The following is a 16,400-nucleotide window of genomic DNA, read 5'->3' as shown; positions in this document are numbered from 1 at the left end:
TAAGAATACTAAAAATGAGAAAATAGGTCACATCTAGAAGTTTGAGAATAACTTTTGTGTGGGCAGTAATCTCGTCTACGTGCGGATAGTTTTTTTAGGGGTAGATTGGTACAGTATGCCGAAATTTTTTCGTCATACCGTATACCATACTATATATCATACCGTAAATTGCGGTATGAGATTTTTCATACCGTTATCGTACCAAACTCTTCGGCATATTGAAGATCGGTATACCAAAAAAATTGGTATGAAATTTTTCATGCCGATGTCGTACCAATAGTGCGGTATACCGTACCAAAGTTCGGTATACCGAAATTATTGGTATATCGTTTTATGTCTAAATTACCAAAATTTTACGGTAAACCGTATATCTGTACATATCGAAATTACATCAAACAAATATAATTATGAAAATAAATTTATAATTTATCATTAATTAATTATATATATATATATATATATATATATTTCAATCGATACAGTATATCGATATTCGATATTCGATATATATATATATATATATATATATATATATATATATATATATCGGTACAACGTTATACACCGAAATACCGGTATAAACCAAAATAACCGACATATACCGCAGTATCGGTATATCGCGGTATGAGGAAATTGATACAATTATCGTACCGAAAAGTTTCGGTACGATACCATACTGTACCGAAATTTACGGTATACCAAAAATTCGGTATTTTCGATATTTTTTCGATACGATAGGTGCGGTATACCGATTTTTCGATATTTTGGTTCATCCCTAGTTTCCACCTTTGTGTAGTGATGAGGACTGAAATATGCACCAGCGCTGTGCTAAGCATAACGGGAATATTTCTAGTTATGATTATTATTATTATTATTGTTATTGTGGTTATTTCTGATATTTGATACAGGATTGTCCTGACTCCCGGCTTGGCTCAGCTCGGCTCCGCTTTCCAGCTCTGATGGCTCAATTTCAAGATGTAGATTAGAATAACGGGGCTTGAGCTTGATTCATTGGGCTAATGGGCTTTAGGGGTCTAATGGGCCCAAGGGCCTTAAGTTTATGTTCATGCTTATAAATAGGGCCTTAATGCATAGATTAAGGAAGGATACTCATTTTTCTTAGCCTACAACTTGTAAACTGTAAAATACTCTCTCAATTATAGTGGAAAACCCCCAAAACCCCGTGGACGTAGGTCTTCTCGACCGAACCACGTAAATCTGGTGTCGTTTACTGCTTTCTAGTTTAGGTGTTGGTTTCTCGTTTCACCATGTAGTGTAAAGGTATCATTTTCGTGTGAATTGCTTATTTAATTATATAATAAATACCTCTTATAATTCTAAAAAAACAAAATAATAACCACAACTATCCAATGTAAATTTGTTACGGATCAAGAGACATACAAATCAAATACTACTATAACTAATTAGTGAAGGATTTACTCCCTCCGTCCCATAGGCTTAGGCTGATTGGAATTTTCACAAAGATTAAAAAAAATCATTGGAAATGAAAATATATAAGTAAGTTTCCTAGTATACCCATATTTATTATTTAATGATGTATTAAAGTGGGAGTAAATTAAAGAATTAAATAGGGATATAATAGTAAATGAGTAAAAAAATATTACTACTTTTTATGGAAACAAGCCTATATAAATGGGACATTAAAAAAAGGAAAACAAGCCTAAGGAGGAAGTATTTATATCTATTTCTGTATAAAAGCGTGACCAATAAAATTATAGGCGAATTTATAAATGTTATGACATGGTTGGGTTTCTCAAAAATTAGGAATCTTAGGCGTCATTGACAAGGCACACCATGATATTTTTAATAAAACGCCAACCAATAATTAATCATAATTTCGGTGGACTAAGATGCACAAGTGATTATAATTGGAAAGCACATGCCCACTAGCACAAGTGGATCTTTAATTACTTAATTTAATATTATTATTTCAAAACTACTCCTATCATATAGCTTAGCTTTCATCGATCATCATGTACGTTGCCTCAAAATCAACTTGCATCCATCTTAAATATACTATAAAATAACTTTATCTTAAATAGTTGCATCGAGTCACGAGATAGACATTTATATAGTAAGTTGCCGTATAATAATGACTTAGTAAAATAAAGGTAAAACTTATTTCGTTTTTTAAGATGGGAAATTTTTTCCATGAAAGTATTAAGAGAGTTTTCAGTTAAATTATATCCTCTTCATTTTATTAAATTTGAAACTTTTTTTTCAACGAAATTATACAGAAGAGTAAGATTATAATATAAACGTGTCTAATCCACGTATTTAATTTAATACAAAGTGATTCTCATACCAAATTTATTGAGACAATTAAAAAATAAAAATAGATCGAGATTAATGGGACAAAAGAGTATATATAAAAGTCCCTTAAATTTTAATATTCTAAAATTAATTTAAATATGAAGGAAATAAATTATTTTTAACACCATAAATCATACTTACACGAGTATTTCAAAAATAAATTATTCCTTTGTTCTTTTTTGTACCACCAAAAAGAGGATAAGAGCATGATTAATTTAATTCAATAGTAAATTAAATACTATGCTATACTTTTTTTTGGACGTTTCACATTTATTTTATTTTTGAAATTACATGAGATATCTGAATATGATCAATTCACTACACGTTGACGGGATTGAACCAAGACCTCTTAAAAAGAAGAGTCTTTGGATGCCTCAAATTTGTCACTAGAGCAAGGCCTCATCAGCGTACGTTTCACATTTATAAGTACATAATATATTAAAACCTTATTTTCTTTTTCTGAAAATTTTCTATATGCATGGGAATTCGTGAGCTCTTTTTCAAAAACATTTTAAGAAATTTTATCACTCTTTTCCTGTATAACTATTTTATCAATGCATAATAAATTACCACTATAATAATTAAAATACACTAATTATATATAATTAAACTCAATTATCTAATTGGGAAAAAATTGGAGAATCGAAGTGCCTAACCCACTAGAGACATTACATCTTCGACCCGTTTGATAAAATGTCTCTAGAATCGTGTCACATTGATCCAATTTGATTTACCGAAGCTAAAGTAATGTATAAAATTGAGAAGAAAGCAACTTTTATTGAAAGTTATTCTGGATTGATGTGAATTGTGAAATCAAAAAAGCACAGCTACCTCTTTTTCTAACTAATTAATATTCCATGTTGTTTCCCAATCCACTGCAGGGTGCAATTTGAGGAATTAAAAAAGAAAAAGAACATATTCATTTCCCAAGGTCCAATTAAAAATTAAAGATGCTTTATTAATTCGTCAATAATAATGCTACATGATGCTTCCTTTCTAATCTAATTAAAGAACATCGAAAGTGAACAACTTACTTATATTTACTCAATAGTACAGTTTTTTAGATCCTTTGTTAAATTCCTTGTCATTTTTATATTTTAATTGACAGTACAATTATGTTATCAACATATGTATTAAAACAAAGATATATTTAAAACAAAATTGTGATATCTTATGAAGAGTAGTTATTATGCGCGTGTCACAAAAATAAAAGTATTAATGATAAAATATAGTGATATTTGAGGATGTATCAATTTGTGTAAGTAACAAAGATTACTTATATTTTTATATGTGATAAAAATATACAAATGCATGTGTGAATGTAGCTAATTTCGTTACACAAAAAATGTAGCTTAGTAAATTTTATGACACATTTCATGATGTCATTATTAGACAATTTTATTGTAAATCAAAATGAGTCTAAATATTTTTATAAAGGTAGTAGCTCATCTTATAGCATAACAGTTGTAGTCCCTACGTTCTCAAATTATATCCTCAAAATCAAATTACGTAATAAATACTCGTCCTGTGTGTAGTATATGATACCGTGATTAATATTTGAAGTTAAAAAGTTTTAAATTAAACTCTATCGTCATGTGATCTTTTTAATTAGTTATTTATTTCTCCTATAAAAAAAATACTAGATCCACAATGTCAATAGCTAACGAAACTCGATTTTTTTGTCTAATGATAGTTAGTTTTAGGAGTGGATTGTAAATAAAGTTAAACATAATTTGTGTTGAGTAATGCTAAACAGCCACATTGTGGCTGCCCACAATTTACTTATATAGAAAATAATTTAATTTATTTAACATATTTTTTAAAATAAAAATAAGATTTAGTCATTTTATCATATTCTCTACATTATAGTAATTTTTTTGCAATTTTTTGGTAACTTTTTTATTTTTATTAAAAAATAAATTAAAAATAAAAAATGCAAAAAAAATTAAAAAAATAAGTACAATATAGAGAATATAATAAAATAACTAAATCCTATTTTTATTTTAAAAAATAAATTAAATAAATCAAGATTATCCTTATTATATTAGTGTGTGGGTGGCCACAATGTGGCTGCATAGATTTACTGATTTGTGTTGCCAACTTTCATTTTTTTTTAATATATATATATATATATATATATATATATATATATATATATATATATATGGTCAAGTTAAACAGAGAATTATTATATATTTCATTTTGAACAAATCTATACATTTTACGAACAGATCAATATAACTAACGAACAGACGTATTTGGTAAAAAAAGAGAAAAACTCGCCACCAGCAGGATTTGAACCTGGGGCAAATTGCTGTTCATGCGGTACATTGATTTGTTCATCAAATTTATATATTTTTTCGTTTTTGTTTCACGAATTCTTTATTCTCTAAATATTTAGCATTCTTTGTTTAAATTTTCTTATTTTAGCTATACATATATAGGGGGCCGCTCCAATGAGACCCCCTAATTTTAGTGAGATCTAGGGCACGATCTGATACGTTTATTTTATCAATCCTATGGCTGATATTGTATCTGGAGGGTGATTTTTTTTCGCAGGGTTCGAATCCTGGAGGGAGCAGAATATTTTAAATTTTGTTATTCATCAGTATATACTGCATTGTTCATCAGTATATACGGCCATGTTCATCAGTATATATGTCTTATTCATCACGAATTTTTTAAATTTTATTTTTCATCAGTATATACATCTTGTTCATTAGATATACGTTTTGTTCATTAGTATTATATGTCTTATTCATTGTACTCATGTTACACGAAAAATAGGGGGTCTCACTGGAGCGCGTCCCTATATATATATATATATATATATATATTCAACTTAAGTTTTAACTTCAAAACCCCTCAATTTGAAAAATAATTTGATTTATGTTCTATCTTACATAATCCGACAAAATGACAAGTCATCTCACCCAATTCTTGGGTAGATTCTAATTAAGGCCTAGGCCTAGGCCTGATTTTTATTTATTTATTTATTTATTTTTTCTTTCTAAATCATCATGAATAAAGTAAATTCTGGTAAGCTGGCTCATTAATCCGTTGGTGGATTCTGTAAGATGGGACATAAGTCAATTTTTTTCCCAAAATTCATAAGTTTTTAAACGAAAATGCAAAGTGAGGACGTTAGCTTATACTCCCTCCGTCCCAGCTTTTTGTATCCACTTTTAATAGTAAATAGCTTTTTGTATCCACTTTTAGTAGTATTTACTATTAAAAGTGGATACAAAAAGTTGGGACGGAGGGAGTAATTGGAGAGAGAGAGAGAGATTATACATGTAAACAATGGAAGGGAGAATCAAATTGAATGAGGAATAAAGTAAAAGATGAAATTTTTGGAGGAAGCATCCATGCAAAATCCAACATAGAAGTCCAACCCTAACAAATCTCGTCCACAATTTGGGTATTTTATTTTCTGCATAGTTAGTGACTGTGCCTGCATTTACTTTCTTGCCTTCACAAACAAATTAAAGGAGATCGGACGTACACTACATTATGATGTCTCAAAATGTTTCATAAATAATTTTCAAATATAATATGAACCTGTGATTTTATACTCACTACTTCGTTTATCTCTGAGTTATAATTGATAATTAATTTCAAAATATAAACTGCACAGTTAATTAATGATATGCATGGCTATATACATTAGATATCTTGTACTCTTTTCGTCCCGCAAAACTTGAGCAATTTCTTTTCGGCTTAAGGAGTTAGTATTTTGTGTGTTAAGTGTGGTAGGTGAAAAAGTGAAAAAAATAAACTTTTGCCATATAAGAGCATCCACAATGGAGAGCCAATGTGGGCTCTTAAATGTGGTCCCCACCATTTAAGGGACCACATTTAAGAGCCAATTCTCCACAATGGGAGAGCCCATCCATTGGTTCTCTAATTTGTATTTTCATTTCCCATTTAATTTTATTGATGTTTTTAATTAAAATTAACTTTACTTTTAACAACTCAAATTTCATTAAATTAAAAATCAAACATTACATTAAATAATAAAAAAAAATGAACAATAATGGAAAATTACATTAATTTCGATAAAATTAAATTTACGAGCTATGGCTCTACGGGACCAAAGCGTGCCCATATATGCTCGACTAAATCATCACGGAGGCGAGCGTGCAGTCGACTGTCCTTCAAGTTTGTGTTTCGGGCCAGAAAGGCAGCAAATTCCAGTGGTGCTCCGGTATTGAACTGTGTTTGAGGAACGCTGCTTGATCCCTCACCAGCGTCGCCATCCCAAGTTACTGCAATCTCTCATTCATCCTCAATTATCATGTTGTGCAATAGGATGCACGTAAACATGATGCTGTTCATATGCTTCTGCTTCCATAGACGAGACGAGCCTCTAATTATACCCCAACGAGCTTGAAGAACGCCAAAAGCTCGTTCCACATCCTTCCTTGCAGCTTCTTGCATCACTTTGAACCTTCGCTTCTTCTCGTCGCTCGGAAATGCGAAGCTTTTGACGAATACCGGCCAATCCGGATAGATGCCATCAGTTAAGTAGTAGCCTCTGGTGTGGTAGGAATTGTTGGCGAGGAAATGCACCGCTGCTTCATTGCCCGATAGGACGTCATTGAATAACGTGGACTGGTTGAGAACGTTGGTGTCATTATTTGACCCGGCGATTCCGAAAAAGGCGTGCCATATCCACAACTCTTGTGAAGCAACAACCTCTAATATAATCGTTGGCTCGCCCTGATCTCCTAGAGTGTAAGCGTCATGCCAAGCCACTGAACAATTCTTCCAAAACTAGTACATGCAATCTAGGCTCCCCAATATTATTCGTTTCACAAAATAAGTTGTGCAGTATAGTTTGATAACAATTTGTATGGTTTGAATTTGCTTAATATTGCATAAGAATATATATTCCACGTGTAATGACGGAAAAGTTTGTGTTTTTATTATTATACGATAATAACATTTATTATAAATATGCCATTATAATATTGCGAGAATATTTTGTTATCGTATGTGGCATACCAAAAAAAGTAGGATACCTTTTGGCAAGAAAAAATAAAATAAAAATACAAGAAAATAAAAAATAAAGGCTGGAATCGAAAAATTATATATGTGGTGTTGCATTAGGTGCACCCTACATCCTACTCAAAGCCAAATTGGGCATAAGAGGTCCCCCAACCAAAATTCATTTTCGTGGGGCCCAAATCTCACACTCAGCTCCTCCCTCTCTCTCTCTCTAGTAAATTTTAGAGAGAGAACGATATATGATTCCAAACTTTTAGAGCAAAACGAATACGAAAAAGTAACGTCATTTAGTTGACCTTGACATAAACTTTGCTATTGGAAATATTAGTAAATATGAACAAATGCCTAAGTATTTGTTGCGATCGCGATCGAGTTCATACCAATTTTAAAATCTCCTTTTAAAATCTCATGCTAGATCATCTGTTGTTATTGTAATAGAGGCGGATCTGAGGGGGCTCCCATTTTATTTTCTAACTTTTTCAAGAAATAAGATGAGAAAAAAAAAATACATTATCGTGATAATTGAAGTTAATTAGTAGGAAAATTTAGTTAATTTTTTTGTGTTGAATTTGAGTCAAATCCTCTAATTGAAATAAGATTGTGAACTATCACTAATGAATTTTACTTTATTTTTGTTGAAGATTGAACTTTTTTTCTTTTTTCTTTTCAAATGCTTAGAGGTGATTTTCTGGTGTGTTTTTTTTTTTTTTGAAATTACAAAGGTATACGAATATAATCAATTATGCAAATCGCACGCAGGCGGGACCTCACCACCGCCCAAACGGTGGGAAAACATCATCGCATGTAGACGAGAAACGTTCTGCGCGTAAGACCTCAACAATAAACAATACAACACCGTCTGCTTAAATGCTTAATTAGATGTTATTGAATTAATGGAAAGATAATAATTATTTATTATAGCCCGTTATTTAGTGCTAATTTTAAGTTTATTAAAATTCCTGAGCCCAAAAATAAATTATACTATGAAGTTATGAACCGTTATTTAGTGCTAATTTTAAGTTTATTAAAATTGCTGAGCCCAAAAATAAATTATACTATGAAGTTATGAACCATGAAAAGGTTCCATATTTCAATAATCAGTTCAGCACTTTCTCCCTCACTTCTTAAATGTGCCACTGACTGTACATATTTCAATAATTAGTTCTGCCACTGATTGTACAACATCATAGTCCATATCTAAAGTTGAACTCAAAATCTCAAATTGTGGTGGTTATACTTATACCTCCCTTTGAAAGGGATTATAATTAATGATTTTATATAATTGTCAATATTAAATCACTATCCTAGATTCAATATTCAGATTACAACATCACTTTTTAAATAGCGTGGTTTTATAATTTGAAATTGTTCATTGGCTATATTTTATTAGCAAAGTTACGTCACATTCCAATGATATTCGACTTGCGCATTCTTTGGCTCTCAATGGTAAAAACAACTTTAAGTTGCTATCAATACAACTATTCATACGTCTATTATTTGTTGAAAAATGATTGCATGTGGGCCCACACTAATTTTGTATTAGTGACCAATTTCTTGGAACCTATTAATTTTTCCATATACCATGCTATTCATATTTATAATTGTCTTCTAAATTCTGCAATGAAATTACTCCCTCCGTCCACTAATTCAAGGCCTTCTTTCCTTTTTGGGACGTCCACCAACTCAAGACCTACCCATTTTTAATAAGTTTTTATTATATTTAATTGGTGGGTCCCAAAACAATACACTTTTTCTCCACTCAACTAATAAACAATACATTAATTGTGGGTCCCTTTCTCCACTCAACTAATAAAAATACACTTTTTCTTAAAACCCGTGTTTTGCTACTTAGGTCATGAATTAGTGGACGGAGGGAGTAATATTTTTATTTCTGATATGGTTATTGTACACGTTCATAATTAATTTTGTATCCAACTTGATATGAGCCATACATACAAGATGTGGATTTTTTTTTCAAAAATAGATTTTAAATAATTGAAGCAAGAAAAAGCTCGACATGAAATTACACCGTACCAAAACTTTGCCCACCAACTTGAGAGGTGAAAATACCAGCATAGCCCCAATTTACATGCAATATTTATATATCCAATATGGATATATATATCATTTATATTATCTGAAATATATACATCTCATATTAGATTATATAAAACTGGTAGTTTTAGCTAATCTACACCGCCGGCACCGTCTCGCCGGCGGCACTCGAGGCTTCCTGCTTCGACGCCGTTAACGAACACTTATCCTTTCTCTCGTCTTGAGAAATTTGCTGTTGTCTGCATTCTAGACTGCAGAAAGCACTATCACCTCTGAAAAGAATAAGCATTAAAACAAATATTAGTAGAAGAAAAAATGAAAAAAATATGTAGAGATTCGCAACATGCAGCTGAAGATAAGAGAAAGTTTCTTTGTGAAAAATCTGAAAAATATCTTTGAAGATGATCAATAATTTTGTGACAGCTTATATTTTGATATATTCGATTCAGATTAGTAGTTTTTACATATTCCGTCAAATACAGCACTATAATTCGAAAATTAATTAGTAATAAATTTATTTCATGATAAACTATAACATAATCTCGTAAAAGTGGAGAGACGGCGGAGTAAATTAAATACCCTAGAATTCTCACGTATTAAAAAATGATTGATTAAAGTGATATAAACGGTACCTGTACATGAAGATATCACGGCCAGGAACGAGACGGCGTTTGCAGAAGGAGCAAACCCTCAAAAAACTAGCCGTTTGAACGAAGTCAGCCGAGTTGCGGCGCTGCGATCTCGGAGCTGCGGCGGCGGCGGCGGAGGCCAAGTACTGCTGATCTATACCGCCGTTGAAAGGATTTTGAGGATCCGACGGCTGATAGACAGCGCCGCCGTTGAGATCCAAGGTGAACTCCGTCATGCTCGTAGTCCTCTTCATCGGCGGGCGAGCTCTCTTTCCCAACATCATGTCTGCTCTAGAAACTTCCTCTCACAGATGCAAATGAACTCAATTTCCACTTCTCTCTACCTTGATTTATGTTTCTATGCACATAGAATCGAGGCTATTTGAGAGAGAGGGAGAGAGAGAGGAGTGTGAAGAGCTGGGGAAGATTGGGAAGATAAACGGAGAGCCAGAAACGGGGGAGGAGATCTGGGCCGTTGATTTGGTTTCTGTATTGAGAATTTTGAGAAAGGTTGCATTATTGTTGGGGGAGGCCTCGTCAGCATTCGTTTTATTTTATTCCTATTTTTGAGATGGATCAGAATTTGGAATCTTTTGCTATTACTCCCTCCCTCCACTAATTGTTGGCCTAGGAGGCAAAACACGAATTTTAAGAAAAAATGTAGTGAGTGGAGAAAGGGACTCACAAAATATATTGTTTATTAGTTGAGTGGAGAAAGGGACCCACAAAGTATATTGTTTATGTTGAGTGGAGAAAAAGTGTATTGGTTATTGGGACCCACCAATTAAAAAATTATAAAGGCTTACTATAAATGGGTAGGACATTTTTTGGTGGACGGACCAAAAAGGAAAGTAGGCCAACAATTAGTGGACGGAGGGAGTATTATATATATAGACAAAATCTAAATTTACTAAAGAATTTCATTTATTAAATATATATCAATAATACATTATACATGCAATATTGTTTTGTATTTTATACACCGATTACAATTTTTTTTATGTATAAATGATGTTGATAGACCATCTGAATAATGGAAGAAGTTGTGAGAACATTGGTGGATCAGTTGTGAGTAGAGACGAAAAAATAATGATATGTGAATAATGATGATTAATTATTACTACTAAACACATGGATTGATTAATGTGATTGGTGGTTAAATATTACTAAAATATATTAATCCTTAAATGAACTATAATCGTCAACATGATTTACAATTAATGTTCCATTTAAATAATCCATATCATATAGATATTTAAAAAAGATAACATATATTGTCACAAATGTTTGACCCTTTCTTAAATAGTATCACATTTTTTATTTTTTTTGACAAATACATAATAATATTTTTGCAATGATATCACGAGATTCAAACTTTGGTATCGAAAAATCCACTAGGTACACTGGATTCCACGTGGCTACAATTCTATGGTGCCATATGTGTATTTCTATCTGAGGTGTGCCACGTGAACTTTTTATATCGAAATTTGTATCCCTTTATATTTGCTAGGCTTCTTTTTTTATTCGAAAGCTCCACATTCATACAGTCATACTTATTTTTGGAGTACTTCAAATTTTTTTTTTTACTGATTCAAGATGAATCATTAATTGGTAACGATTAATTAAAAGTAAGTGCTGCGTACTTTAATATATTTAGCGTTTTTCTTTTTCAGTATTTGTTATAAAAAAATTTAATTAAAAGCCCACTGGCCCAATCCTGGCTCAACCTAAATCGCTTTGGGCTGACCTACATAAGTCCATTCCTAAACAAACCCATAATTCCCCAACCACATATCCTTAACTAATTGTACGTATTTTTGTAAAAATATGTATGAAAATACTCGTGGATATATGTGACACATATTAATCACATATATATGTATTTTTTTTTGTGAGACATATATGTATTTTTGTAAACAAATGAATAGCCGTGCATATTAAGAAACAGACTTCTTGATTTTTAATCTAGCAAGATCTTTTTGATTTGTTTATGTATCTCTGCTATATATTCTTACCATATTAACACAAAATAATATGGTATTTTCCAATATTATGACAAATTAATTACATAGTTACCAGCACTCCTATATATATATCTCAGTATACCTAGGGGTGTAATCGAACCGAGCCGAACCGAATAGTGGTGTGCTCAAGTTTGGTTTGTTAAGTATCGAATCGAATCCCGAACTTTACTTACCGAATACTTTGAGGCTCACGAGCGGCTCGCGAGCCTAATCGAGCCTATACGAACTTTCTAAATTTATATTTATATTCAAAATATTGATTATTTTATTTTAAAAATAAATTATTTTATTTAAAATAATAAATATATTAATTATTTTCTTATAACAAATAAAATTAATTAGAGATTTAATACAATTATTATTAATTTTAGTGGATAAATATAAGTTATGTCTACTAATAATTTATATTTTTCAAGCTGAATCACTTGACGAACATGTTCACGAGCTAACGAGCCGAATACTACTAAGCTCAAGTTTGGTTTGTTTATTTTACGAGCTTCTCTAAACGAACTTGAACGAGCTTTTTTCGAGCCGAGCTCCGAATAGTTCGCGAGCGGCTTGGTTTGTTTACAGCCCTAAGTATACCCATTCACCAGTTGTGTCTAGCGACAGCGACGTATAACAGATCTCCCGCCAATTTAATTCTTTCTCAAATTCTTTTAATCTCATCTCTCACATTTTTTCACTTCATCTCTCTCCTCACCTATCTCGCACTCTCAAATTTTTTTCATCTCATCTCTCACATTTTTTAACCTCTCCTCACCTATCTCGAGGCACATCTTTGACAGTCATCATGAAGCATATTCTGGTACCTCGATTCATCGTATTTTGTGCGGTTTCAAAATAATATGGACTGATTTTCGTATTTTGGAGTATAGATTGACTGATCTGATCAATTCCTGATTTTTCGTTCCAAAACTCTCATCGTGTTTTTATGCTTATACGTTGTTTCTTAATAAATTTAATTGGAATAATTATCCGATCGTATTTTTATGCTTTTTCGTTGCTTTTTACTCCCTCCGTCCCAGCTTTTAGTATCCAACTTTCCTTTTTTGGCCGTCCCACATTTTAGTATCCATTTCTATTTTTGGTAAAAATTGGTGGAGCCCTTACTCTACTTTAATTATTTTAACTCTCACATAAAATGTGGGAATCTTATTCCACTCACAACACATCAATCACTTTATTAAAATTTAAAACCCGTGCCGTTCTCAACTGGATACCAAAAGCTGGGACCGAGGGAGTAATTCATTTGTGTGGACTGATTTGATATTAGTCAAACGCGTTTTTTTTTTGTCATCATGTTTTTTGCTTCGTTTTTTGTAATATATATACGGACTGATTTTTTTTAACACATGGATGTCTAATCTTTTGTTCCCAAAATAAATGATCGGCATCAATGCCTAATTTTTCGTTCTCAAAAATCTAAGGTTAATGTCAATGTAGTTCGTATTTTTTTAATGTTATTTAGTTGCTTTTGGTTGTTCTGCAATCTGTTGCAAACACACTGACTGAGATTAGGAGAAAATATTGATTGAGATAGAATTATAGGGTTAGGATTGGGGTGTTAAAGAGTATACTTTTTAATTTGGTAGTTTTTTATAGTCATGGCGAACTTGATTAGAATTTTGCATATTGACGGTTTTCTGATGCATTTATATATGGTATGGTATAACTGGTTGAAGTTTGGGGTTTTTCTTATAAAACTTGGAATGGTTATCGGAGTTGAAAATCAATTGACTTTTCCATTTCTTTTTATATCTATGGACTGATTTTTTTTTAAGACGCATCAATGCCATATTCGGTACCCAATATCTCATAGTGTATTTTGTTTCTTCTGTTTTTTTCTTTCTAATATATGTATACTGATTTGATCAGCAACAATGCCTAAGTTTTCGTTCCCAGAAATCTAAAGTTTAGTGTAATGGAGTTTAATTTGGAATTTTTTAATGTCATTTGATTGCTTTTGATTGTTCTCCAATATGTTTGGAAACACATTGACTGAAATCAATAGAAATTATTGATTAAGATAGAATTGTAGGGTTAGGATTGAAGTGTTAAAGAGTATACTTTTTGATGATTTGTATATGTTGTTTTTGATAGTTATGACTTATTTGATTAAAATTCTACATAATGGACAATTGTCTGATGCATTTATGTTGTTGCAAATTTGACCTTGTCTAGTTTCCTTGTCCAGTAATTTATGTTGCTTGCGAATGAATCTTGGATGTTATGTTTTAATAAAAAGAGTTTTTCCATTTAATTACTTATTTGTCTTTTTTACTCATTTTCAGTGGATTTTGGTAGTTATTGCATTTCTATTTGCGTCCGAGATAGCTGTGCTTACCGGTGGAGAGAGTGTGCAACTTTTTTTTGTTATGACTCCGGTCATGTTGTACCTGGTGCTACTTAGTCTCTTTTCTGTTAGTTACAACAATCGTGCAGCGGTTATTGAAGATGTTGAATCTGATTTTGGGGTTCAAGTTGGTTTGCGTGCTCTTAAGCGGATGGAGATCTTCCATTACATATGTTGCCTCCTCGGATTCCTCGCAGCCTTTTTCGATTTCCTGAGGATAGGTCTTGGTTGGACTACTATATCGACGAGCTTCACTATATGCCCCGTGACTATCATCTTTGGGGTTATCCTTAGCATTCTGGTTGATTTTGTAGCAGATGCATGGGATGGCAGTAGAGAATTCTGATTGTCACTCTCATCTTTTTAGCATTCTGATTGATTTTTTAGAAGATACATGGGATGGCAGTAGAAACTCAATCTTGTTTTGGATGAATAACATCTACAAATTTAGCTTGTGTGTAGACATTGGTATTACCAGTTTGGATGATCATTAGAACTTCAATGCATATCACTTTTGTTTCATTTAATTTTAGAAAAATTTAAATTAATTTCAATTCCAACAAATGAAAATTTCAAAAGTTTTTAGTAAAGTCAAATGTTGATTTGTATGCTTTGGATATAGAATTGAGTACATGAATTTATATATTTGAGAAATTAGCCTTCAGACCTTTGTGTTGGTGTGTGCTGAGAGACCAAGTGAGGGGAGCGCCGCTTCTAGCAGCTGTTGCTCGGCCGAGATAGAGAGGCAAAGGGTGCGGCGGTGGTGGCCGTTTGCCTGCCACCGTCTGGCCAATCGACCAATCGAGGAGGGAGGAAGGCGGTGGAGGAGGCAGACGGCGGCGCCGCGAGGCTGCTGCTGTTCGGTTCAGGAAGAGCGAGACGGGTGAGAACACTGGATATAAAAGTATAAATATATGAGATTTGAATCCTCATGAATTTCTTTTTGAAAAGTGAAGTGCGCGCGCATGAGGGTTTATAGCTTGTAGTAAAATTTCATTAATATGGAGTAAAATTGTACATGTTTGTTTTCAATATAAATTTTGTTGATTATCATCGTGTTGTTTGTTACCTGCAAGTCTAGTGCAAGAGTTTGGTTTGTGTACAATAGCAAATTTGATATTTTGATATATATTAACTCAATAACTTCGTCCCCCCAAAAAAAAGAAAAGAAAAAACACTCAATAACTTAATTCACGAACAATGATTCCAGGAGAGTTTATGATACACTCTCAATTAGTGTTGAGTTCTTCGAGTGAACTCTAACTCCCAAATTACAGAAAATAACAAGATTTTCAGATAGCAGCAGGATGTTCATTCATTAACAAAACAACAACTAGGGTTTACGTCTATTTAATGTCACGCATGCCTTCGATTATGCTAGCAAACAAAAGAAACAACTGGAGCTGCTCTCCTAACAAACTCCCTGGGACCAGCAGCTACAATATAATCCTTGAATTTGATGGGGGGCCGAGTAACTCTTGTGGGCCTTGCGTGCTGTGGACCTTCATCCTTGTTGATTGGGCTTGGGCTAGTGGTATCATTGGGCACAGCTGGTTCGAGTGTATCAGTTTATCTCACCATTTATATGGGAGCTGGAACAATTACTTACTACTAGTGTACGTATAACCCGTCAAAATTCGATAGGACTTTAAATTATGATTTAAATTATTTTATATTAAATAATTATTTTTAATTAATTTAACTTAATGTAATAGAGTTTACATTAATATTAATCTCAATTATATAGGTGATACATATTAATCATGTATATGCAGTACTACGGATTTAAAGGTATGAGAATAGCCGTGGATGATAAAAAATAGAGTTTCTTTTTTGTTTTTTATTTTTTATTTTACTTCATAGAATTCCTGATTTCATTCTATATATCTCTGCTATATATTCTTACCGTATTTAACACAAAATAATATGGTATTTTTTTTTTTACTTTGGGGGAAGGGGGAGCCGTGGAATTTGATCCCTTAACCTCACTAC

The 16,400-nt window shown here is 32.3% G+C and overlaps 2 protein-coding genes across 2 annotated transcripts; both read right to left on the bottom strand.

The window, feature by feature from the left end:
- Window positions 1–6,612: 6,612 nt before the first annotated feature.
- LOC131010115 (protein ALP1-like) lies at window positions 6,613–9,042 on the bottom strand. The gene is made up of 2 exons (XM_057937528.1): window positions 9,039–9,042; window positions 6,613–7,091 (listed from the first exon to the last, which is right to left on the bottom strand). Exons 1-2 carry the CDS (start codon window positions 9,040–9,042, stop codon window positions 6,613–6,615), a joined length of 483 nt encoding a protein of 160 aa, XP_057793511.1.
- A 386-nt stretch (window positions 9,043–9,428) lies between these two features.
- On the bottom strand, window positions 9,429–10,607 carry LOC130994505 (FCS-Like Zinc finger 5-like). Its single transcript, XM_057919550.1, has 2 exons — window positions 10,032–10,607; window positions 9,429–9,671 (listed from the first exon to the last, which is right to left on the bottom strand). Exons 1-2 carry the CDS (start codon window positions 10,310–10,312, stop codon window positions 9,536–9,538), a joined length of 417 nt encoding a protein of 138 aa, XP_057775533.1. The 5' UTR covers window positions 10,313–10,607; the 3' UTR covers window positions 9,429–9,535.
- Window positions 10,608–16,400: the final 5,793 nt, after the last annotated feature.

This window comes from Salvia miltiorrhiza, chromosome 1, assembly GCF_028751815.1.
Source record: "Salvia miltiorrhiza cultivar Shanhuang (shh) chromosome 1, IMPLAD_Smil_shh, whole genome shotgun sequence".
NCBI classification, from domain to species: Eukaryota; Viridiplantae; Streptophyta; class Magnoliopsida; order Lamiales; family Lamiaceae; genus Salvia; species Salvia miltiorrhiza.
Note: the sequence above shows the minus strand (reverse complement) of the source record. Positions and strands in the feature narration are given on the sequence as shown.